We start from the raw sequence: 26,096 nt of genomic DNA on the forward strand, positions 1-26,096 counted from the left end.
TCTGTGTTGTGTAGTTTTTGCTGTGTAACCAGTTCGTCAAGCTCTGAGGGAGTTTCTGTTTGTTTGACTTCCAGGTAAAACTGCTCTGCCACCGCGCCTCCGCGTTAGAAGCCGCTTCACGATAATGGCTGGTTTGAGCAATGTCCACATGAAAACCCTGGAGGACCTGACGCTGGACTCGGGCTACGGGGCAGGGGACTCCTGCAAATCCCTCAGCCTGTCCTCCTCCAAGTCCAACTCGCAGGCGTTCATGACGGCCCCTCACCGGGGCAACTGGTGGTACTACTCCGGCTCCATGAACAGCAGGAACAACAGCTGGGACACGGTCAACACTGTCCTGCCCGAGGACCCGGAGGACATCTTCTCCAAGTGTCCTCGCTTACCTGAGCTCGAAGAGTTCCCCTGGACCGAGGAGGAGGTGGTCAAGATTCTGCGCAAAGTGGCCGAGAGTATGAGCATGAAAGCGGGACACACACCTGTGTTCTCCCCGGAGGCCGTGCGGCGGCTGTCCGCCCTCCTGCGCAGGGCTTTGATCCGCATCTCCAGAGAAGCGCAGCGGCTCAGCGTCATGCACTGCCGCTGCACACGCTTTGAGGTGCAGAGCGCCATGAGGCTGGTGCTCAGCTGGGCCCTGGCCGACCACTGCGTCTCTGCAACGGTCAAGGCCATCTCCATGTACAGTATGAGCGCCGGGGAGCTGCTGAGGAAGGGCAAATCCGCCCGGTGTGGCCTCTCCTTCTCCGTGGGACGCTTCTTCCGCTGGATGGTGGACACCCGCATCTCCGTGCGCATCCACGAGTACGCGGCTATATGTCTCACTGCGTGCATGGAGGCTCTGGTGGAGGAGATAGGAGCCCGGGTGCTTGTAGCCGAGAGGAGTCACTCGGGGCCGGATTCGGGGTCAGGTTGCGCCTCAGTGAGCGCAGAGGCTCTGGAGGTGGTGGTGAACAATGACGCGGAGCTGTGGGGGGTCCTGCAGCTCTATGAGCACCTGATCTGCGGGAAGAACGCCAATGGTAAATTACTTTCTTTATTTCACAACCCTTCAGTCTTTTAAGAACAACAAATTGTACTTTGTGTGTGTGCAATGCAGAGTATTTGACTGGTGTCATAACACATCCCAAAGTTTCTGTCTCTGTCACACACCCACACTCACACACACACACACACACACACACACTTTCAATTTCAATTCATCTGGACACTACTTTGACATGAGTGTTTTTTCCTTAACCTTGACCATAGCCAAATGCCAAACCCTTACCTTAATCCAACCACAGTTTAAATCTTGTAAACTTGACCAGTTCCATAGAAATGAGGTTTGCCTCATTAGGACCAGGTTTTGGTTTCCATTACTGGTCAGATAAGGGAAGAGGTAACAAGTACACACACACACTGGAGCTCTGCACTGACTTCCTATTTGGACACCTCCTCACCAGAGGAGGCAGGAGGCAGGAGGTAAATCAGAGAGTCATGTAGTACTACTTGCTAAACCCTATTCTTGACCACAAATCCAGCTCAGATTGGACAAAAAGCTCCTCATGTTTTCTAGTGAGTATGTGAAATTTGACCACAAATGTAGCCTGGCACGCACACACGTTCTACTATACAGCTCTCTCAGTGAGGACACTTACCCTAACCTTAACCATCACATTTAAATGCTTGAAATGAGAAAGAGGATCAGCCAAAATGTCATCACTATCCCAAATACCTTTGCTTTCTGTGGTTTATATGTTTTTTTTTTTTGTGCTCACAAAGGTATACACACACAAATAAACACACAGCCTAAACCGAATTCACATGTTAGCTCTAACCTCCTCCTGCTTTAACTTTGGTCCCCACAAGTTCAGAAAAAGTCAGAGTCAAAAAAGTCCTAAAGAGGTACATAAAACAAGACACACACACACACACACTGGCCCTTTAGAGTGGTGGTCACCACTTTCCACTTCCTCACTGACCACATGTTTGGAGAAGGTGCAGTGTGGCGTGTGCAGTGTGCCGTGTGCTGCTGTTGGATACAAAAGCAGCGTTTTGTGCATTAACGTTTGATGGATTCGTTGCTGATGAAAAGTGTCAGAATCGGAAAATAACAGTGTGGCGGCATCTGATACGAACAAAGGAAGCATTTTCTCTCCCTGACCAAGGTCGTCTTTTCTGAGAAATGGCTTCTGGGTTCTGTGTTGGAAGTGCCAATTTAGATTTTAACCGCTTCACTCTCATCAGTTGCATGAACGAGTTCCTCGTATGTCACTTGCTCTGCCGCTGTCATTCGGGGTGGACAAAGCCTGTGGAGCCCATGTAGGAGGCTTGTCTGTTGACACAGCTCTCTGTTTACGCTGACTTCACCTCTCATTCCCCTGCTGTGCTGGCCGCACTCCTTTAAAATCATTCCCTTCCTCCATTTCCTCATCCTGCTCCCCTTCTCTGTCTCTCTTGGACACAACCTTTTTTCACCCAGCACCATCTCCACATATCTTGGATCGTTCCTTCGGCTCCAGATGTGCATCCTGCTCCTTGTCGACCTGTTTCCTCCGCCCTCACACGCCTCCTCGTCTCTCTCCTGTTTGTTTAGTGAAATTAAATCACACTCGCAGCACTCTTTACATGGCTGTTTTGGCAGCCCAGTGTTATGCTGAAGTTCTGCACACGAACTTCTGTTGGGACAATGTAACCCGCCTTTGTTTGTGGCCCGCTACCAGCTCCCTGGAGCCGAGCTTTTAACTGGAGCACAATGGCCCTTTGTTGTGTGATCGTGCAGCTTAGCCCAATGCGGAGGGAGTGAAAACAAATGCTGGAGAAAGCTGGGCACACAACCACAAACATAATGCACAACAGATAGAGGGAGGGAGAAAATAAGTGGAGGTAGCCAGTATTATATGGCTGCAATTAAAAGACACACTATTGATCCAAGTTAAGATGTTATCACGCACGAGCACATTTCAGTGCGAGCATTGCCAGTATGTGGAGAACAGGTGAGTGCTGCCAACTTAGTAAAAACACGTCAGTCAGCACTTTTACTCACTCATTCGCTCTTCTGTGTCGTATTCTGTGCATCAACTGCCCTTTCAATCGTATTTTAACCTGCGAGTGCTGAAAAGATTGCACTCAGTGCATTGCCTGTCTGTTATCCTGCCATATGCTTGGGTTGGAGCTGTTTCGTTGCAAAATAAGTTAAAGAGCAGCTTTTGTCCCAGTGTTTAACCAGATGTCTTTTGGTTGGGTTGACTATTTTTGTGAGTTCAGTCACTGGTTTTGAAGAAGTCCTGTATGTATGTGTAATAACAACAGGCCATTATTCTGACCACCCTCGCTTTTTATAGACCCAAGACTGGGCCTTGCAAGCCACATGCCCCTCTACCACCTTTACCACCTGACACCCCACACCCTAAACCTGGCTTTCAGCCCCCCACCAAAGTTCCTTTACCATCACAACCATCAATTGGGCCTAAACGCAAACGCAAAGATCCAAGATCCAGTCTCAGAATGGGAGTTTTACGACTGATCGCGTGGAAGGGCACCATCTGATAAATATCCCTCCCTCCTGCTTGATTTCTCCCTATTTCTCCAATTCTTTCCTTTTCTCAGGGGCTGGCCCACATCTGGAACTCTTTAAGTCAGAAATGACTTCTTCGGCTCCAATAACAATTCTGAAAACTCTCTCCCTCCCTCCTCTCCTCTCCTCCTGCCTTTCCTCGCTGACTCTCGTTCTAGCTCTCTCTTGCATTAATGTCCACTTCATCTTTATCTGTTTATTTCTTCTGGTCTACAGGGAGTGCATTAGAGGAACTCTGTTGCAATGTGCCAGGATCTTATTCATTACTCAGGCACACACTCCTGCGAGCACGTTCACATACACACAGCCCCTGAAACCTATTTAGTCGGCTTTACATGTGTTCAAAAGGCTGAACTGGATGCATAGTACAGCGATACTGAAGAATCCATTTGTCGTTAATTTCTTTTTGCAAGGAAATAATATGAGCAAGCTCTTCCTGGTGTAATTTGTATTGATGGTACGTCAGGACGTTTTAAAGTGCAGTAGCTTTACTAATGGACAGTGGAAGTGGCTATGAAATAATTTATCTTTATGACTGGCACACACGTTTTTTTATATAGCCGTTGAGTTTCTGTTCAACTTTTGAAATGTTTTGAAACTTCTTTGCATTTGTTTTCATTTTTTAGCAGCAGTCCAGTAGTATGACATGCAAAATTGTGACTTGAGGGTAACAAGTACTTGACTGTAGTTGACACTAGTCCTTTTAACCCTCTCAGCAGCTCCGGCTAAGCTTTGCGGTGGTCAGTAGTGGAAGATTGTGGTTGCAAATGGCTGTGTAAGTGCTTGGAAGTGAGCAACCTGAAGCAAATTCAAGTTGAGAGGAAGCGTTCACGTTCAGCAAAAGTAACATGGACAGATTAACTTTAGTTTTGTTTTCCTGCTTCAAAAGTTTAAAGGTAGTCGAGAGGCTGTGGGTAATTGGTCTTGGGTGCCCGAAGAGAACAGGGCATATGATTTGTTGCTCAGTATTTCCCTAAATATGCATTTAGCCCAGAAAGAGGCGTGGGAACAGTGGGCAGAAAGCTACAGGGAAAGCGGCCCAGCACTGTGGTCACGCAGATGGGGAAACCAGCACTCTGAAAATACATGGCCTGCTCCACAAATCTGGAGCACGATCAAATACAGTTTTGGAAAACATATCAGGACATTATGGTGAAATCGACTTAAGTTCATCCTTGGCATGCCTGTTTGGCACACGGCGTATTTGCCCAGCCTTTAACAACAAGCCTGTGTTTGACCTGCATGAGTGTGCTGGTGTGTTTAGGTTTAGTGGATATTAAGAGATGATCCTTCACAAAACACCACAATTCATGTTTGGGTGAATAGTGTGACATGGTGCATGTACCACCTCAGGCTACACACAAACACACACACACACACACACTGATGGTCCATTTCACTGTTTGCACTAACGTCTTGTCCAGTACCAGCTGTGAAAACACTCATTTGAGTGCTGGTGTGCACATGTGTAAGCGCGCTCTTCTGCGGGTGCTTATATGTACTTGTGTGGTTCTAGCCTATTCTTAGAAAACCGTGAGTAATGCTTTCACAGATACAGAACCACCAATGATTTGTCTGGTTATTGCATGGATTTGACACCGGGTTTTAGTTTGTGATATGCGTTAATTATCTATAAATAAACATCCTAAGAGATATACTCCCCTGTGTGTAACCTGTCTTCACTTGCTTCTTTTTTCCCAGGCATTATTTTTGATCTCTAGCCATGCTCCTCCTGTAACATTACAGCAGCATGAGTCATGATTATCAACACTGTTTACAGTATAAAGAGAAAAAAAAAGAAAGAGAGAGATGACAGATAGTCAAGAGAAAAAGTCTCTGAACACAAATAGAGACACAGATATAGTGACAGTAAAGCTGAAAGCATTTGTGCCTTTGCATCTTGGTGTAGTCTTTCTAATCATATTCCTGGAGAGTCGAGGTTGAGTCTTTATTCGGTCCAGTGAGAATTGTGGAAGTAAGATTGCTTCGGCTTGTGTGCAGCGAGTGTGTCACATGCATTACCACAGAGTCCTGGGCTATAGTTCCAGAGGGAATCCATCCTGCATGATAGCCTGGGGATGGAGCTAATGATGGAAGCAGGAGGCCTGGCTGGACGAAGGCTGGAATCTTGGACGAGCCAGTTGAGTGCATTGCAGAGTTGGTTGCAATGGTTTTGTTGAAAGGAACCTCTGTGCATCACATCTGTGAAGTCTGGCTTGGAAACAGCACTGCTGCATGCACCTGTGATGGTGTCTGGGACACATTTGGCATCAGAGTGTTAGGTGTCAAAGGTCATAGGAAATAAGTGGACCATTCTGGTATATTGTCCCATCCCTTATTGACTTGACTTCCATTTAAATACTGTTTATTCCCTTTTATACAGAAACTAAATGAAGCCTATTCAGATATATTTCCCTGCACTGTGGACCTGGACAGGTTTTCTGCTGCCTGGTGTTCATGAAACACAGGAACACATATATAAGTTGGTGCGTTACCTGGAAGGCCAGCTTGCTAAAGCCATCTCGTGAACCAAATCCCAATCTCACTTCAGGCACCACAATGGCAGGAGCCTGGCAGTTTAATGATCAGTGTTAGAGAAAACAGGCGTATGCTGTCACTGCGTATGCTCTGGCCTTGGTTGCCACAGGTTACCAATCTTTTTTTCATCCTGCCAACTTGCTATAGCAACACCAGCCTTAAATAAAAAAAAATAATGGGTTGGGTAGCAATATTATTATTATTATGGTGATGATGATGATGAGAATGACGCAGTTCTGACGATGAAAGCAATAGAAAACAGTGTAACTGCAAGTTTCAAGTGTTATTCAGTATTCTGCAGCAGAAGGAAATTTGCCAAAGCAAAGATTTTACAAACAGATTTTTGGTAAATTATATGTAGAAAAACAGATGGTCAGTACATTGTACACTGTAACTGTGACTTAAGATAAACTATATGCATCTCTTACAGTCGTTTTATAATGGCCATCCAACATGAAACATTTGCACAGCTTTTTCATAGAGCAAACTATCAGAAACCTACCAAGTCTGCGTCAAACCACGAAAGCCATCAGTTTTCTTGCTCCTTACCCTCAAGAAATCAATGCCAGAATGGGCATTAGCTGGCATGCATTAGCCTCTCTGCGTGTGTGTGCTCCAGCAAAGCAACAGCAATTTACTGCAGTCAATTCATAAGGATTCTGTGAGTGATTTGGTTGTAATATTTAATTACACTCAAACAGATCAGATGTGCAGGCGGGGAGTAGAAGGGTGAGGAGGGAGCGCATAGAAGGGCATCAGGTAGTGTTTAGTTTAAATGGAAACAGATTTGTCTGACCAGGGATTGGATATAATACCTCCTTGTCTTCTCATCTCTGTTGAAATCTGTTGGATTCATACCGACTTGGCTGGATGGAGCCATGGAGAGATAGAAAGCATCTGAGGGAGTGATGGAGCTGCAATCCCACATATCCCCTCAGACTGGGAGCTACTATATGTAGTCAGGCTGGCCAGAACCAAATCTCTACAGTTGAGGTAGCATGTGTATTTGTGTGTGTATGTTTGTGTGCCAAAGGAGGGGAGAGTTGTGATCATTTTCCTCTGCCAGCAGTGCAGAAAAGGGCCACAGCTTCTTTTCTTCAGCCAAGCTCGGAAAGTGATGATATTTTCCCCTCCATTTCCTTTAAAGTCTAAACTGTTGTTTTTGTAAACGGGCTGCAAGAGAGAGCTTTTTGTGACGCTGTCAGTTACCTCTTTGTGCTGTGTGTGTGTGTGTGTGTGTGTGTGTGTGTGTGTGTGTGTGTGTGTGTGTGTGTGTGTGTGTGTGTGTGTGTGTGTGTGTGTGTGTAAGTTAAATGGCAGTACTCTGATATATTACTGTGGAAAAGCAAATACACATGTCTATGGACACACTGTTCCACACATGACTCCCTCCTCCTCTGTACACCTTAATTTTTTAAGATGCACACGGAGTGATACATACAATAATTTACTTACATGTTTGTTGGAAGTACAGGCAGGTGCAGGAAAGAGCATTTTGCATTTTCTCTTTGTACAGTCAGCCACAGACTGTACCACAAAGTCGAATGCTCAACAAAAACCTGACACACCTTATAAAAGAGGCCACACAAACTCACACATTGAGAATGTGCACACAAAGAGAAGATGCTTTTCCTTGAGACTTGCATGTCTAGGTTGTGAGTGTACAGAAGGTGGAGTGAGCAAACACCGTCAGTGGACTGAGGCGCTCACATTTTTTGCTTCTGTGCGTTGGTTCCATCCCAGTCTGGTTTAATAGATAAAAGTCCTTAAAATAGAAAGATATACAAGTGTGCGTAACTGACATATTTGATACAGGAGGATACCTGTCCCATAAGATTTCTGCCTCACAAATCATCAACAAGTTGAGCAATAGTTTGCAGCTTATTGCCTGATGTTTGGAAGCATTTTCTCCAACACCTCTGTCAGCCAATTTTCCAGAGGGAGAAGTTGGATCGAGAGAGAGAGTGAAAGAGGGCGAGTGGGAGAATGGAAAGGTTACAGCCGCTTTTATGACGAGGTTGTTTGTAAGTGCCAGCCTTTAGTCGGCAAAGTGCCCACCGTGACAGGTTAACAGAAGGGTGTGTACCGTGCGTGTGTTTTTTGGTATGTTGACTTTTAGCCATAAGTAGGCCACTGCAGCCTTTGCTATCTTCCTTTCACTTGGATCGTGCTCTCTCTCTCTCTCTCTCTCATCTTGCTCTCTTTCCTTCACTCTGATAGTATCTGATGGTGGTTTTGAAAAGAGTACACATGCATGTTCACGTTTTGTTTTTGTCAAGATGGTCGAGTGCGGGCCGACTGAGTAACGGTTAACTGTGAGTGATAAGCAGAAACTCAGGATGTCTTGTCTCATTTGACTAAACCCAAGAGAGAAGTGTCTCCCTCTGAAATGAAAGCACACGCCTGAGAGTGTTTTGTCTTTTCTCACTTTGTTGAAGTCCAGTGACAGATGCGGCGTGGATACAGCATGGTCTCGTTAGTTTTCATCACGACTGTGAGCAGACACAATGCTCATTAACTCTCTCTCCACCTGCTCCTGTCTCAACGGTGTCGCCTCTCCCAGCCAGACACTGGAATGTGTTTGTCTTGAGCCTGCAGCTTCATCTGCAACAACACACATATAAACATCAAGGCTCAGGGGCTTGATCTCTTCTTGCCCACATGGCAGGAAACATCCAAATGTGCTGATAGCTACCCCAGTATATGGGTGGAAGTCGTTCAGAGTCACCACGCCTCTCCCGCTATGCACCATTAAGCATGATAATCTGTTTTCAGACCCTCATCACACCCCACCATGCTTTTCCAGTGTCCCTGTGACTTTCTCCTTTTCCCTGGCTCTCCAAAATGCTTATTGGTTGTTCTTAACCCACAATGAAACGAGGTCCTAACTTTCAGTACTCTTCTTTTTCTGCTCCAAAACCGAGCACACAGTACATTTCCATTTCATTTTCCACATTCAACACTGCAGCCAATGCCATTTCCAAATCCGAGTCACCTGTTGGGTCAAGGTCATGCAGACAGACACATGGTGATTAAAAGAGCCACAGCAGCACACACAGCATATTTAGACCAAAACCATGTACAGTAAAGCTTTCTGGAAGTCCCTCGTGGTTAGTGGAGGGAAGGAGCACATTCAGAACGCGGCCATATGGAGAACACATGTGGGCACAGGAAAGCAGACACTGTAAAGACAGGACACCCATGGCAATAACTTTCAGTCTCTTTCTGTCGATATGATCTGTAAAGCACATCTACTGCAAATCTACCTCTTCCTGTCACCAAAATAAGTATGAATTGTTTGGAACCCAAACAGGATGGGTACTTTTTAGGAAACATTAGTCACAGGACATTTTTTATTGAGGTGGAGGTGTGATTTTAACAATGCCTGCCACACACTGTGATATAAAGGTGAGGATTAAGGGTTGTAATTGGGTTTGGATCATGTTTAAGGGATGTGTAAAGCTGGAACAGTCATCCTGGGGCTAGTTTGTATTTTTGTTGCAAAAATAGGAGGCTCCTTATTGCACATGATGGCCATGTTGTTGCTTTCCTCTTTGGAAATGCTGAGGTGTCTGGATTTGTGTGGCAGGGCGAACCTTAAGGGCTAGACATACGGCTACTAATAAAACTCTGAACTCTGAACTCCCTTTGTGCGACTGTTTATCTGTAGATGATATATCTGTACGTTTGTGTCGTACGCGTGGCTTTGCTTAGGTATGTTTTCAACTTTGTATTTGGTAGTCTCCAGTGAATTAGTCAGTACCTTTTACATGACCTATCACATGACAAAGATATTGTGTTGGTTTGACTTAAACCCAACTTTTCAAATGCATGTAAACGTGTCGGTCTGACTGAAATGGTACTAAATTAAATTTCTCAAAGCTGTACTAACCCTAATGTGTCAGTCTCAAGCTAGCCTGCATGGGCACAGTTCATATCCCTGGCTAATATCTGGAAATAACAGAGTAAGCCAGTATACAGAAAAATAAGACAAAAACATGGAGAAATCCAGGCTTGTACATTCGTTAGTCTGACGAGGAAACCAGCTGCCAGCTAAACCACTAACCGTGTATAATACTAACAAACTGAAAGGGACGTATTGCCACCTAGTGTAATGGAGGTGGATGCACTTGACTTAATAAATCGATTCCCTATGAATGCTTGTATACTGTGACAAGGGTACTAGTCCAACTGAAGGACGTAGTTAAGCTACAACCCCAGCTGAATTAACTGTGCACGGAAGCATGCAGAGTTGGGTGTATTCGCCCGCATCTACTGTGGCTCTCTCCCAGCCCAGAGTGTGTTGTTCGGGGCCATCTGTGTGTCACTGCAGAGCCAGACAGCGCTGGACATGATGCACTCCAGCACTGGCGGCCAAGTTTCCTCTCCAGCACTGAGATAATCTGCCTATTGAGCATTACAGAGGTGGAGGGAGAGGTTAGGGTGGCGTGTGGTGGAATTTCACACTGATAACAGGATGCCTTCTTTGAGCATGTTCAGAGAATCTCCTTTTCTTTTGCTTCAGCTTATGTGTTATCAAACGTGGATGATGATGATGATGATGCTTCTTTTCAAATGTTATCTGCATTTGTTTGAACTGACAAAGTATACAGCTTTGTCTTTGTGTCTTTGTGATGCATGGATATGTATTGTGCTATTTATATCTTGAGTAACTTCTCGTTGGTCGTATTTCTGTCTATGTAGAGGAGCTGAGACTGCAGAGGAAGTCAGTCAGACAGCAGTTAAACAGAGCAGAGCCTAAATGAGGTGCTCCCCTCTATACTTTCCCCACTTTTCCGCCTCAAAGAGAAAAATACAGCCTCCAAAAACAGTCACAGTTCCATCATGTTCATCAGCCCATTGGACTTGTTTCCTTTTAACTCATTTTAAGCCAAATTCGATTATTAAACATGATGGAATTAGACATGTGTTCCAACCGTATGGCCTACAGATGCAAGTGTGACGAATTTCGAATTATGATTAAACGTCCTCATGTGTTCAACATCAGGTCACGGTCCATATTGTGCACATGCTGCTCATACATGTGTCAGTGCCCTGGCTGTTGTAAAGGCACTTTCAAAGACCGTATGGCCAAAGTTTTTATATATACATATCTAGATATATATATATATAGATATGTATATAAGCTGGTTAAAGTATATACATACAGTATATATACTCTAAAAAGACCTAAAGCTTGCTGCCAGATAGTGGTTGGAGGCTTAAATACAACACAAAACCACTATCAGAAAATCACTTTCAAGAATATTTCCATATCAGTACAGTGCATTAAAAAATCAATACAGTATTGTGCCTATTTAAATATTATTCATATATATTTAAGTGAATCAATATGTTCTTTCACCCCCAAGGATTTGTATTAGGTCCTGTTACATGTTCATGCTGACAGAGGTTTGAAAAGAGTGAACTGTGAAGCTGGAGAGGTCATCACACCTTCAGTTAATGACCAAATGCAAAAGCATGTGCTGCTCTGTCGATTGATAACGCAGCATGATTTGATAACAGAAACCCTTCAGCATTCCTTTCAGGTGCTCAGATGTGGTGAGTGTCTGCATGATGGGGCTGGAAAGCACAGATGAGTCAGGAGTTAGGGGGGAGGGAGTTGGCCGAAGGGTCAGCAAGTCATAAATACTGCAACACCCACCCAGTGGGTCAGCTGAGCCGCTGCCAAATTACTTTTGCCAAAAGTAAGAGCAGCTTTTCATTGCTGTGGTTTCATAAGAACATTTTGACAACTTTGTTTAATATTGCTTTGCCAAAAACGCTTTGTTGTGACATAAGGTCTGCAGACAGGATCCGAAGCATAGACAATCTGATCTCGGGAGAACAATGAAGCAAGCTCACAGAGAGAGACGAGCCCTGATGTCTAAACACAGGGAGACGTCTTGATGTGTCTCTGTGACTGTGATAACATTGTGGCACAATCTTGGGTCCTGAATAGACAAAGATAACATACACAGTTAGTACAGCATCGGCACACGAACACTTGCAGGAAACAGAGACTGAGAAATTGAGATAGAGACACAGACAGGGTAGTAGTAAACAGACAAAGACAAACATGGAAAGGAATTTACACTATCAGCATTAAATGGTCATTTTGTCTGGATTAGGTGAGACAAGGGATGTTTCTCAACTTCATTAGGATGTCTGTGTGATATCAGCCGTGAATAAGAGATACAAAAAGAGAGGGAATCGGATTGTTGACATCCTTCTTGCCTGCATGAATAACAATCAGGCCCATGCTGGGAGAGACAAACTTAAGCAAAGGCCTCTCCTCTTGTCCTGACCCCACTGTAATGTCCCAAGAGTTCCATAGCTCTCTCCTCCTCCTGCCCTCCCTTGCTCCCTCCTCTTCTTTATTCTTAGTTCCCCTCGTCATCTCTTCTGCTGCTCTCTGTGCTCCGTGCTCACAAGTCTTGAAATGCCATCATCATCCTCCGGCAGAGGGGAGCACGAGAATACCAATAGCATAATCTTGACAGATGTTTGTACGTGTTACTGTGTGTAACAGTTGATGGACAGAGAAGAGACACAGGTCGTGATTTCTAAATATATTCAGTTGACATATCGGGGAGTTTACAAAGTATCGCACCTTGAGTGAAGAATACTATGTATCGACCTGGGTCAGTGTACAAATACAGGGAAGAGAGCAAATTGGAAACGGAGGATTACAATGACAAGCACAGAGGGGAAAAAACAGCAAGCAAGAAATGAACCTGCCGAGTGGTTCTTGGCTCTAGTGCACTTCTCCTCTGAAGGCCATAATTACCCTTTGACCAACTTGTGTTGGTTGCATGAGTGGTGAGGTCAGCAGTTAGCTGGAGTACTATTCATACACTGGCTCATTCAGCTCTGCATGCAACTCTCCATATAACCCGAAATGGTTCCTCTCTTTGTTGCATTTGAGTGCATGCATGTCTGCGAGCTGCTTCAAGTGTCACTGCAGTCTGAAAATCAAAGAAAGACCCGCCCTCCCCTCCGTCTTTAAGCCTTTGCGGAACTTTCACTTTCCTTCTCTTGCGCTTCCTGTCCTTCGTTCAGCTTGGTGCTCGTCTGTCGAGCATCCTGCCAGGTCTTCACTGGTCCAAGGGTCAGCCAGAGACTTTCCACACAAAGCTGCTGTTATAGTCCTGGGAGCCTGTAGCAGAGACAACGGCTGGAGAAGGAATCATATATTCACACACATAAACCTCTCATACACCAGGAGGCTTGATTTTAAATGTCTTCAGTAATCTGTGGGTGTCAAACTGTGAGAGGATGGCTGATGGGACATACCAAAGACATTGTCTTTTTTTTTTTCTTTCTTGCTTGCTTTTGCTATTTTCATGTGATGTTGTGTCTTTACACCAAGTGTCACCAGCTAATTATCACCCTGCACATTTGCAATCACTTCTGAGACTTTGCAGGCGGAAATTTGAGAGTAGAAGTTGCCCCATGGGAGTGTGTGTGTGTGTGTGTGTGTGTGTGTGTGTGCCCGTGTGCGTGTGTTTTCATAGCTTTAAGGCTTTGGGTTGTCGAAACCCCAACTCTGAACACTTGGCTAGTAGTTGAATGAAATATCCCACGAGCGTCCTCTGTCTGTCTAGCCGTTCGTGGTCATGGGGTTTCCCAAGCGGGCAAAGCAGAGGCTGTTTATCTTGGAACGGAGCAGGAAGTACAAGACCTATAAGTTGGAGCAAGAATTAAAAAAGAAGACGAGAATTTGTTAAGTGAGAATCTGTCAGGCGTGGTGCAGACGTAAGAGGGGTAAGGTTTCAGCAAAACCTGCAAACATGCACAGCCATCACCATCACGCCCTGAGAGAGACCCTACAGTGGGAAAAGGAGAATGAAAACAGATTTGTCACTCAGTTGGCTGTTTGTACAGGAGCTGTGTGTGTCTGTGTGCAAGAATAGTCATCCCTCCTTAATCTGCTACGCACAAACATTCCTCGTCACCACTTACACACCCACCCACACACAGACACACACCACACACCACACCTTAAGAGGGTCTCTGTTGGGCAGCTGAGTCTCTTTAGGAAGGGTAGAGGGGCTTTTGTGTTGTTTTGTGTGTGTGGTCAGGATGTGGTTAGCACCTCTCACTCGCCATCGTTTACTTACAATGGCCGTGGTGTCATAGCCTGACACTCAGCACATATTACAAGCCTGAGTTGGTCGCCCATCCAACATTTTGCTAACTTTTCCATAATCTCTTATTCCCTGACTGTTCACATTGTAACACAGCCTCACTTGAAAAGTGTCCGATGTTCCCGGCGATTTATTTGTTGTTTCCTGCGCGGCTAGATTTTATGAATTTCTGTTAAAAGGCCGTAATGGGTAAAATACTGTGTGGCTACAGTCTAAAATGTATGTGTGTGTGCCAGGGTATGAGCTTATGATGTGTGTTAGGAAGAACTGTCAGCTTTTATGTTGCTGTTGTGGCTTTGGGACGAGTCGTGGGAAAGTCGGTGGAAGTGAACTGACCGGGTCTCAGGCAGAAAAGCATTAACACACAAAAACACACACGATCTGCCCTGTTTAAAGGCAAATGGGCTTTGGCTTTGACTTTCCTTGTTCTTCTTCAGCTGCCGTTTGTTTAAGTGCTCTGGTTTTATCGTCAAAAGAAATATGACGGGATGGAAGGAAGCAGAGACGGAGGAAGGCAGCAGCCTCTCTTGAGGTGATATCTCTCCTCGTCTGTGATCCTTGTCTTTCTTTTTCCATCTGCTGCATAGAGGAAAAGGCTTTTGTGGGTGGTCCACAGAGACCAAAGCCTCTCATGACGTGCACAACACACACACACACACACACACACATGCTCATATGCACAGACACACACTTTCATAGAGGCACAGTCGCACACAAACGGACACACAAAAACCCAATATGGACATTAAAACTGAGTTGTTGATATGACCTTATAAAGTATTTTCAGTGACACACACTGAGTGAAGCTTGCCTGTAGCACCTGCAAAGAGAACAGCTGGGAAAGCACACAGTAACAAACACCCTCCTCATTGTGCATACACACACACACACACACACACACAACACACACACAACTCACCTCCCACAACTTGTATTTGTGTTGCTGCTGTGCTCAGGCTGAGGAATGTTTACCTCCTGCTGTGAAGCAGCAGCATAAACTCATCACATCAGGTGTGTTACTGCTCTCGCCTTGTGTATAAAGACAAGACGACAGCAGTGGAGATTCAGGATGATGGTTACCTGCGTGAACACACGCAAGGTCGAGTAAGGTCGTAGCGATGACCTGTCCCTGACACCATCAAAAACAAAGCTACATCTTTTTATTTTTAATATTCTGAGCTGGCTAAAATTAACAGAAGTGCCAAGCAGACATGCTCGTAATGTCTGACACGTTTGCTCTTTATTTTGGTTTGCATTTCAAGTTAGATACAGTCATCTGAGTGTCATCTCTTCCATTGAAGGTGAAACCGTTTTACTACTAATTTGAGCTCACAATATTCAAGGTGTGCGCATAGTGTCGGTCTTCTTTACACCGTCTTTAAAGCTGTAATTGTGTACTTCTGAGATTGAGCATCTTCATTAAAGCTTTCTCAGGTCTCATTTATATGAGAATATAAATAATTGGGGCTGGGAGAGTATGACCCAAAACATTAGCACAATAATAAAAGTTTCACATCAGTCGATATTGCTAATTATTGTGATTTGCTGCTCAGTGAAAGCTGAAAGGCCAATTAACTGTGGTTATTAAATGTCTTAATAGACAGAAAACTGCAAACACTTGTTTAACAGAGAAACATTTCGCAAATCTGAAGCAACATTTAAAGCAATTATGGCTAACAAGTGTGTTTGCACAGTACAGATATAAACATGATATGTTGTTCAGTTAGCTGGTAAAACCATTGTAGGCACTACACCGGATTCTCTTCTGTCTTGTTATCATCATTTGAATCATGTGATGCATTTGTGAGCTGACGACCCCCTGGACCACAGCTATTGTCCTCCAGGTAGTTTAGTTGTGTATGTACTTGTCTATTGCACAATGAGGCTTTGTCTAACTCTTAGTGTCCCCCAGAGTGCTGACCAGCGCATGGCCACAGATGAGGAGAGTGGCATGAATGTGAGTGTGTGTGTGTCTTTGTCGGTGTGAAGAGCTGGAGGGTCAATAGGTGACATAACTGCACCAGAGGATGGTCCTTCCTCGCAGGCTTCTCTTTAGGTGTGGACACTCCCTCTGTGGTGATTGTGTGTGAGGGTCAGGGGTGAGCTGTAAACCCCCATTGGGTGTCAGATGGGCCATACAGGCAGTTGAATGAGGTGACTGGTCTGGTTAAAGGTAGTTTACTGCCTTTAACTACCTCCTGTTAAAGAGGTGGACAGCCGGACACGCCCCGCAGTACCCGAACACACCCAGGACACAAGCATGCAGATTACAGAGCTGCTATCTCAGCTCAGCTGTCACCTCTGAGACGTGACACACGAGTGCGTGATTTGTGCGTCCGATGACACTTCAGTGCTCAGTGCATACAATTCTGTGCTGATACGTGTGTGGCAAATTTATCAGCACGTCAACGTGTGTGTTAGAGTTTGGGTGGCCCATTTGATTTATACGCATTTCAACAGTGGCATTGATTTCCTGACTAATTGTAAAAGTTCATCGGCCCACTCCCAATCCCATGTTATGCCCCCCCAGCATAGAAATTTCACCTCCTGTCCATTCTTTTGACAGCGAGGACAGTTGTTGTCAACAATGGACTGGATAACAGTTGAGTCAGGCCATTATAAATGGACCGGCCCAACTCATTACTGCTGACAAAAGAATGATGGAGCTTTTTCAACAAAGCCCCGCTCCATTGTGTCTGCTGCTGAGAAATACTGCTGAGATGTAATGACCATGAAATATAATGCATACTCATCCTCACTGTTTATCCCACAGCTACAGCAGGATGTAGTGAATGGAATTAGTTTGTGGGGGATGTTGTTCCCTTGTAATGCAAATTTAATTAGAACATTGTAGTAAAATAGAAAACAGTGTCTGGGGATGGGATAATACTATAGCATTTTAAAACGGTAAAACACCACTCACGGTTAGTCGATCATGGTGAATTTCCATCATCAAGATAATCATTAATGGGGAAAATCATTCATATTTCAATATTTCATTTCAAAATACTGTCTAGCTCACTAAAGTGATTCATTTCCTGATTTGTAATGATTTCATTTGATTTTCACTTAAACATGTTCATTTAATCTATGTTTATTATTAACTAGTAAGTTAGTAAAGTAGTTCCTCTGTTCCCTCCGTCTTATGGATACAAACCAAATGAAGGTCAGTCAAAGCAAAAACAGAAGCTTGGTCCATCTTTGCCCAATTGTGTCTTTAAAGGAAAAATCTAGCCTCCATTGTTCATTCAGCCGGTTGTGCAAGTCTGTGTCTCTGAGCGGATGCCAGTCCTGGCCAAACCTTTTTTTACAAGCACAACAATGTCATAATGTGCGACACACTTGCTGTATATTTTTGTGCGGGTGAACAACAATTAGTGGCTGCCCAATGTCTTTCCTTTTCCTGGGCATCTTTGACTTTACAGTCAGACCCATAATCCAATCATAAACCACCAACCCTCCCGCCCCCTTTTTCGCTGTTTTTTTTCACTGTGTTTTTTTTTCCCCCTCCAATTTGACTCACTCTGGTCTCTGCCATGATATTGCTCTCTACCCAGCCCAACACGGAATGTTAATCAGCAGAAAGCTGCGTCAGATTTACAAGGGGGAATTTCAGTGCTTTGTAGCGTCAAACTCCTACAAGCCTCCCTATCAAAAGTGCTTGTAGGATTGTGAGAACCAAGCCTAAGCTGGGAAAGTCTATTTCTGAACAGGGAAGTTGGGAAGAACTTTGTCTCTTTTAATTTACACCCTTGATCTTTTGAGAGTGAAGTACCTTAGGAAAAGGACAGCATGTCTCTCTCAGAGTGTTAATTAATGTCCGTGCTAATGTGTGAATCCTCATGGTAGAGGCAGAGATGGAATTAGAAATGGAAGCTTAATTCAATCAGTGATGATGACTCACATGATGCTTTTTATATGGATGTTAGTCAGGAAGGGATTGAAGTGATAATGAAACGGCACCGTTATGCATCGTGGTTCAGTGCAAAGATGTGGAAATGTCAATATGCTGTTGTCTGAGTGAATGGGCACGGAGCACATAAGAGATCTAATCAATCAGCAAATCGAGTTAAAATGAAAAGGCTGATGAGACACGTTAGGAAATCGCACGTCCCTAAGAAGGTGGAGTCGTGTACTATTCTAATTCTGTTACTCTAATGTGTTTCAAAAGACCCGAACAGTTGATAAGCTGACATGCTCCATCTATTACATTTCATTATGGAAGGACTTGAAAAACAAATGGCCAGACAAACAGGATTTATTCAGTGTAGAGTGGTTTCAAACATTCATCACTGCACACATGCAGAAGTGTGACATCCACTCAGCCGAATGGCCAGTGAAAATTCAACTTAACTAGATTTCCCTTTACTGAACAGAATATAAATGTGTGTGTGTGTGTGTGTGTGTGTATGCTTGAGGGTTCAGGTTCAGGCCTTTGCTCAATGAGTGTGTTGTCTGCCATCCAAACTGACTGGCTCTCTGTTTTCCCTCTGTAGACGGTCAAGCCGAGAGAAAATGAGCTGATCTCACACACACACACACACACACACACACACACACACACACACACACACACACACACACACACACACACACACACACACACAGAGTGGGGGCAATTAGTGCAAACACACACGTTTGTACCCTCGCACACATAACCACTTTGTGCTCCCATGCACCCAGTGTTATTTGTCAGATAGCAGAATAGAGGGGAACTTGTTCTGAAAGGCAGGGTTCTGTTTATCATAAGTGAATAAAACAGCAACTCTTTGATCTGCTCCAGCCAATGAGGTCCAGTACTATACGGTCATATTTACTTTGACTTTTTGCCCACCATCATGTTCTACTCCCCATGTCTGTCTGTTTCTATCTGTCAAATGCCATACCTTGCAGTGTTTTGGATGCTGACATCATCTCGATAGTAGAACTGGATTCAGTTATGAGAGGGTGGGTTTGAGGTTACATGATTATGTGGATGTGTTATTCTTGCGTGTGTGTGTTATAAACGTTTTGCTGTGTCATTAGGGAAAACAAAACCTCCATATGGCGTGTTCGTATTTTCAGCCTTGGTACTCTACAGTTAGGCATTAAAACCCATAAAACTGCGTCATCTACTAATGGAGCCATAGTGTCCCTTTGCAGTGCACTAAGTGAAGTGGTCCAACATATGGAAATGGGGAATGTTGAATGAGACTAGATAGCCACAGGCTCCACAGTTGGCCTGGAATGTAAAGTATAAAACATGATTAGAGAGCGAAAGAGGCAGAGTAAAGGAGGGGGAGACTGGGAGGGGGGGTGGGGGGGGCTGAAGTCATGTTTAGGATTAGGCTTCGTTGTATAGACGAGCTAATGGCAACATTTTTCAAGGCTGTGGGAAACCATACCCGCTCGAATCCTACCACTCCCATATAGTGAGTGTATGTGGGTTTATGTCGTAGGCTACGTTTGAGAATACATTTCAGACTAAAGACTAGTGAAATGAGAGCAGATTTCCCAGTTGGGGACAATAGCAAAATCCCCAAAATGATTTTTGAGTGGTCGTTATTGAGTTTGAGGGACAAGTAGTGGTTTTAGTAAATGTAAGCAAGTCTACGTAATGTCCCCTAAAGGGACCTTGGACAACATGTGCATTTGTGTAATTAGGGTTGCAGTGTTGTGGCATTTTCATAATTGAATGTGTCTGATATACTGTGTGAACTTGAGCACCTCAGATGCTAGATACAGTATATAATGTGAAGAGATTCAGATGTAATCTTTGTGGTAGCAGGGAGTTCTGACACTTTCAGTCTATGAGTAGGAAGGCTAGGTTTCATATTTTCAAAACATGTCTTTTGTGGTTGGATTAGAAAATATCTCATGTTAGATAACAACAACAAAGGCGTATTGGGCACTCAACAACTTCCTGTGAACCCTGTATGTAATTCATTTGCAGTCACCAAATATAGAAACTTCCCTTGCTTTCCATCTTTGGTATCGTTTGTGTGCTGCAGTGATTAATGATGTGTGTGGGTGTCCTCAGTCAATGACCCCATACACAGCTGATACGGTTACTTCCTCTTTTAGCCCCAGCTGAGCACTACTACTGACCCATGACCCACTGCAGACCAGGGGTCACCAGAGGTGTTGGGGGACATGGACCAGACCCCACTTCACTTGTCTATCATGGTCTGTGATTTATCAGGCTCTGACAGGCTTGTGTGTGAGGGCTTATATTTTTAAATCAGAAATCTCGATCTGTTTCCACATTGTGGAAGTGAATAGCCACTTCAGTCCAAACTGAAATATTAATTGTAAGCAGCTTAGGCTTATGAATGCTTCTCTGTCTGCCCAGCAACTCTTCATCGGTAGTTTGTTTTTTGAACGACTTTTTTTTAACTTGGGGCAGATCAGTGTATGCTAACTGGCCAGATTATTTTAAGCCGAAGTACTAATAGACCACTTTAAGCTCCTAAATGCCCCCTCTATCCCACTCTGTTTAGAAAAAAAGATCAAGATGAGGGTCCGCCAAAGCAAAGAAATGCAGGGATACTTTCAACCCTTTATACTGAAACTAAGTATAGCTGAAACAGAGAAAGCACGCAGGGAGCTCAAACCTCTGCCAAGGCTGCTTCATTTCCCACAGTATCATGTTGAATTATACTCCGCTATCTCACAAGGTTAAAGTCCTCATTATATGGCGCTCAGAGCGCTAGTAGCTTCCACATATTTGTATTGTATTTCCAGTTGAAATTAGCTTCAATCAAGGGTCTTATTGCCATATAGATTAGGTAGTGGATACAACTTAGTATACAAGTATACACAATGAGTCATCCCAATTCTTAAAGCAGAGTCTAGAAAGCAACGTTTTGTATTATTAGGTTGTATACAGACATGAAGGGGAAAGTTGTAAGCACTAAAATGTTTGGCATTCCAGTGAATACCTTTTGCTTCATCGATGTTGGGTAAGTTTATTCAGATATGTCACCCATGCCCATTGAAAACTCATACTCCGTGTCTACAACATTGTGGCTTGTAGTCCCTGAAACCATGGAGAGGGATGTAGGGTGTGTGGGTGACACTGGATGTGTGAAAAACAGGTGTTTTGGAGGCTTTTAACAGTGGAAAACGAGAAGACTGTCCTGTGAGTGAAGGATCACATCTGGCTTATGGATTCCGTTGACATGTGTGTCTTTTTTGTTGTGTGAGAGCCAACTTCTGTGAATGACTGAGGAGGTCAGGAGACTGCGGGGGTGATACACACCCATTAATAGCCCTGTCAAACACTATACTATTGTGTGACTGTCCACTCTTCAGCCTTCACACAGGGACAAGGATGTAGACTCCTGGCCCAGGATGAGAGCTCCTTCTGGGTAGGGGGAAGTGGCTTTGAAGCCTTATCCTGACTCTCTGATCCATCCCCTTTATAATGAATGGATATGCTGTTAAAGGAGATGAGGCAGGTGTTCATTTGTGTGTTTATGAGTGTGTGTGTGTGTGTGTGTGTGTGTGCGGGCACAGACACCCAAAGTCTTTTGAGAGTTTTACTAGGAGCGTGCAGCACGGGTGGAATTGATCGTGTCCTTCTATGTTTCACACAATCTTCATGGTAGACAAAACAAATCCTCACAAGAGTGTACTTTTCATCATGGTCAAGCTCATGGGAACACAAATAAAAGTAAAAGCTGTGAAAGGTTATGACAACACACCAAGAAATGTAAGTTAGACAGTTGTATTTTGACAGTTTTGTGCTGATAATGTCAGACTTGAAATGAATAAAATCACTCTGATTGTCTGACTAAACTTGGGCTTTTAAAATAAGTTTAACACTCCCAGATAACGCGATTAGGAGTCATATCACTTTTGCACTTTTTGCACTGTCTGACTCACCCTTAGGGTTTGACCTGGACATAATAGAGGAAGCCAGTACACAGACGAGGTTAGTGGCAAGAAAAACATGTCAAAATCCAAAATGGTACAGATTTGGACTGACGAGGAGAGGCTAACGACTAGCCGCCAGCTAAACCAGAAATTGCCTTGTACTAACAAGCTGAAAGGGGTCGTGTCACCACCTAGCGTAGCAGTGGTGGACACGCTTGACTCAATAAATGGGTTCCACGCTAGTGCCTGTATACTAGGACAAGGTCAGTCATCTAATTAAATGGAATTATCAACTATAGACTGTAGTTTGACTTAACTACAAAGTTGAGTTTATTTGAGGTGAAATAAGCCGTAAAATTATGTTTTTCAATTGATAAAACATTTAATACCATTATCCAAGGTTGACTGACAGAGATGTAAGCTATGCCATGGTCTGAGAATTTAGAGATAATATCAAAATATCTTCCTAATGTTTATAGATTTTAGTAGGTGATATCCTCCATAGACTAAATATTTTTATTTTTCACTGCCTCTGCTTCCAAGCATGCATTAAGTAGACATGTGGCATGCAGAGATAACATGACTTCATCAAATGACGGAGAATGTGGTTGTTCTTTTTTCTCGGTTGAAGACCGAAATGTGCTCCTCCAGCTTTGTTAATAATGTAATGTGACACATAAAGACACTGGCTTTCTTGCACTTTAAACATAATTGTTGGATTTCCCTGGTCTTGTTTCTGCAGTGTTTCCAACATCACTGTGAGCAATAGCTTGGCTGAGACTAGGTGGAGCTGTAATAGCTGTGAGAAACTCAGTAGTTTTGAATGGATTTGGGAGTGCAACAAAATGTGTGGTTTCAGCTGTGATTTGTAGCTGGGATTCTCGCATGATATTCGCAGGGTCAACCTCAGAAATGGAGCCATACTGGCCACAGAAGAATGAACCTCTTGTGCCACTTGTATTCCCCTGCCCCTCCCTCCACACTGTCTAAAATATTCCGGTCTTTCTCTTGAGCTCTTGCACAGCGCTAGCCCTCCTCGTCATGACTCATTCTCCCATTAAAGGTCTTGCGTCTTCTCTTTGTCTTATCCAAAGTCTATGTCGTTGCCGGAGAAAAATGATGCATATAGTGCCGGAGCTGTTGGTGCTCATGATATTTCGCGGTGGTGGTGGGGACAGGCGCTGGTTGGCTTACAGACCGACATCAGGCCCAAATGACGTAGGCTGGGGTTCAGCGGTGAGGAAAGCCACAGGGTGGGACTGCGGGAACTTCTGAGATTGTGGTGATGTGTGAATATTTGCCACAGCTTTGAAAGAATACTACAGAATCAATTCAAACTGTATTGGCATTTCCAAAGATCTTATTTTTGCTCATGTTAAACAAGTTGATAGAAGTTATGGAAACATCAACATTCTGTTAAACAGTGAATTAAAATACCTGCAAGAACTGTGCTCTAACACTTGCATGGGCCATTTGAGACCATCACAAGGATGTCATTAGTCTAATATTAGTTTTCTATTTGAAACTATAACTATTAAGATAACCGTGACATCAGCATAAGGTTATTGGTGAATCATCACAACAGGGAGCCAGTGTGTTAATTTGTACCTCGCTGCTCACTTCCATATAGACACACTTAAAAATACACCAGACAATCCATTGGTTTTCATGCACCCTTACCCACACTAATGAGGCAGAATGTCTCAAAATGGCTCCTGCTCCTCAGGAGGCATGAGTCTCCCTGACACGCGCTTTAAATCAGGCCATTGCTAAATGATCTATTCACATTATGCGTCACATACTTTAACACCTAATACTCTGTCATGGAGGCCACTTTAGTTATGGTTGCCATAAACCATGGCCGTGTACACACAGTGAGGCAGTCCAGGAGACGGAAAGAGAAAGTTTACACCAAAAGGTTGGAAAGAGGTGGATTAAATATGCAGCATTAAAACCTTCCTCTAAGTTTTTATTTTTCTTTTCTGTGAAAGGACTGAGAGCTTTAGATGGTAATCAGCACGGATTCATCCAAGGCCATGGAAAAATCTCCAGTTGCCACAGTAATGTGTGCCCAATGTCACTTGACTGAAACTCATAAGCAAAATACCTGACGTGACACATCAAAGAATGAGTTGCCAGCTTAAAATGCACAGCCATGAGACGTGTGTGGATATGTTTGTGCTACAGTGGGTGAACAGGGATGTTTCACAGTGTGTTTGTTTGGCACAGACTTGCTTGTCTGATGTGATGAGCTTTTTCTTTGTAGCAGCTGTACTCTGCTAGAGGCAGCCATTTCCATTGTGGTGGACCTGGGAGTCAGCACATAGTGTACATGTCAGATGGGAGAGAGGGAGGGGGAGAGAAATGCACATATATTTTCATTCATTCATGACTTCATTTTTAGGACGCTAACTTCCTCTCTTCCATTTGTAAAGTAGTTAAACAACTACATAATGTTTCATATGCAACTAATACACCATTTCAGCCAATGTTGCTCAGTTTCATCTAGTGTCAATGTAGTCCACTGTCCCAAAAGGGATAGAAGGAAATGTATTCAAAATCTGCCCTTTCACTTTTGGAGTTATGCTGCTCACAAGCAAACAGCCAAAAACAAACCCGTCCTTAGTAGAAGTAATCTAACCAATGCATTTTTAACCTTAGCAAACAGCAGTCAGGTTGTCACAACTGATAAACATTTTAGCTACAATCCTGTAAAACTGTTAACATGGGGGCGAAAGTAAGGCCTCGGTTTATGTAAGAGTGAAATTATCTCCTGCTCTGCAATTAGTCCGATAACTGGCTGTCGTGGAGAATAACCGTGCTGATCTTCTGTAAACTTAGTACTTTGTCTTGTATTTGTGTTTTTGTTAATTAAGCAAATGATGCTCCTCTGTCACACTGCTCTTTATTTTGTTTTATTTTGCTCTGACTTCAGTAATTCAGTAAACATTGTGTTTGGTTTGTTGGGCTGAGTGAATCTCCAGGGGACCATTTGAAGAGGAAATACCACACGTGTCTCAGACTGACGCTACCTTATACTACAAGTCATGACAGTGAATGTACGACCTGAGCATTCACTGTCATGAATGCACAGTTATGACAGGAATAGTCACATTCAAGTAGTATCATCTATATATCTACTGCAGTAGTTTAGCCTCAAAATATGTGCTGCAGAATGTCAAAATATCCAAAGATAGGACATGCACAGAGTGTGTTAATCCAAAGGATTTTTTACTTGATCTAATTGTGTCTCTGAATTCCATTCTCAGCTGGACTCGCATGCATTGATTGTTTGTGTTAGCCTCACGTCACCATGTGCTCATGTTTGTTTCCCTGAATGTTTTGGGAGCACGGCTCATGTTCCCCCGTGTGTTTATTTGCCCTCAGCTGTGTCGATTATGTGTTACCAGGATTATAAATACACACAGTAAATATCACCGCGGCAATTGTTTTGGGACTCACATAGGAGCAGTGTGAATTGATGTTTGCGGAGGTTTTTTTTAAACGTTTGTGTCTCGTCAAGAAATGTATTTACACTAATCACGTTATCATTTTATCTCCGTGTGCTTGTCTTTGTAGGGGTTTTGTCTCTTCCGGCACATTTCAGTCCATACACGGAGAACCAGCAGTCGTCTGTAGACAGCAGGGAGGATGCCTATGCCCAACTGGAGCTGAGGACGTTGGAACAGTCCCTGCTTGCTACCTGTGTGGGCAGCATCTCTGAACTCAGTGAGTACAAAACAGTGTGTTACCCTGCCTTGACATACTTTAATTTGATCAGGCCTTTTCACTTTATGTGTTTATTCGAATTTAATCTGACATATTGCTGTCAGATGAAACTGTTTGAAAAGGTGTATGCATTTTTCAGGACTTAGTACAGTAAGAGTGGGCAAAGCAGATCTGTAATACTGTGTTATACTGTATGTGTGTGGCTGGGGACTCTGGGGATATGCTGGAAAATGCACCGAGGTGAAGAGTGAGGTTGCCAGTGCAAGGTG

General features: G+C 43.8%; 1 protein-coding gene across 1 annotated transcript in view; it reads left to right on the forward strand.

Annotated features, from left to right (window-relative positions):
* The window catches only part of abtb2b (ankyrin repeat and BTB (POZ) domain containing 2b), a 40,118-nt gene that overhangs the window by 322 nt on the left and 13,700 nt on the right, over nt 1-26,096 (forward strand). The window contains exons 2-3 of the mRNA XM_044036835.1: nt 75-1,016; nt 25,678-25,827. Of these exons, the coding sequence (XP_043892770.1) occupies nt 125-1,016; nt 25,678-25,827 (1,042 nt within the window). The 5' untranslated portion in view covers nt 75-124. The remainder of the gene's footprint in view (nt 1-74; nt 1,017-25,677; nt 25,828-26,096) is intronic.

This window comes from Solea senegalensis, linkage group LG10 (genome assembly GCF_019176455.1).
Source record: "Solea senegalensis isolate Sse05_10M linkage group LG10, IFAPA_SoseM_1, whole genome shotgun sequence".
Classification (NCBI taxonomy): Eukaryota; Metazoa; Chordata; class Actinopteri; order Pleuronectiformes; family Soleidae; genus Solea; species Solea senegalensis.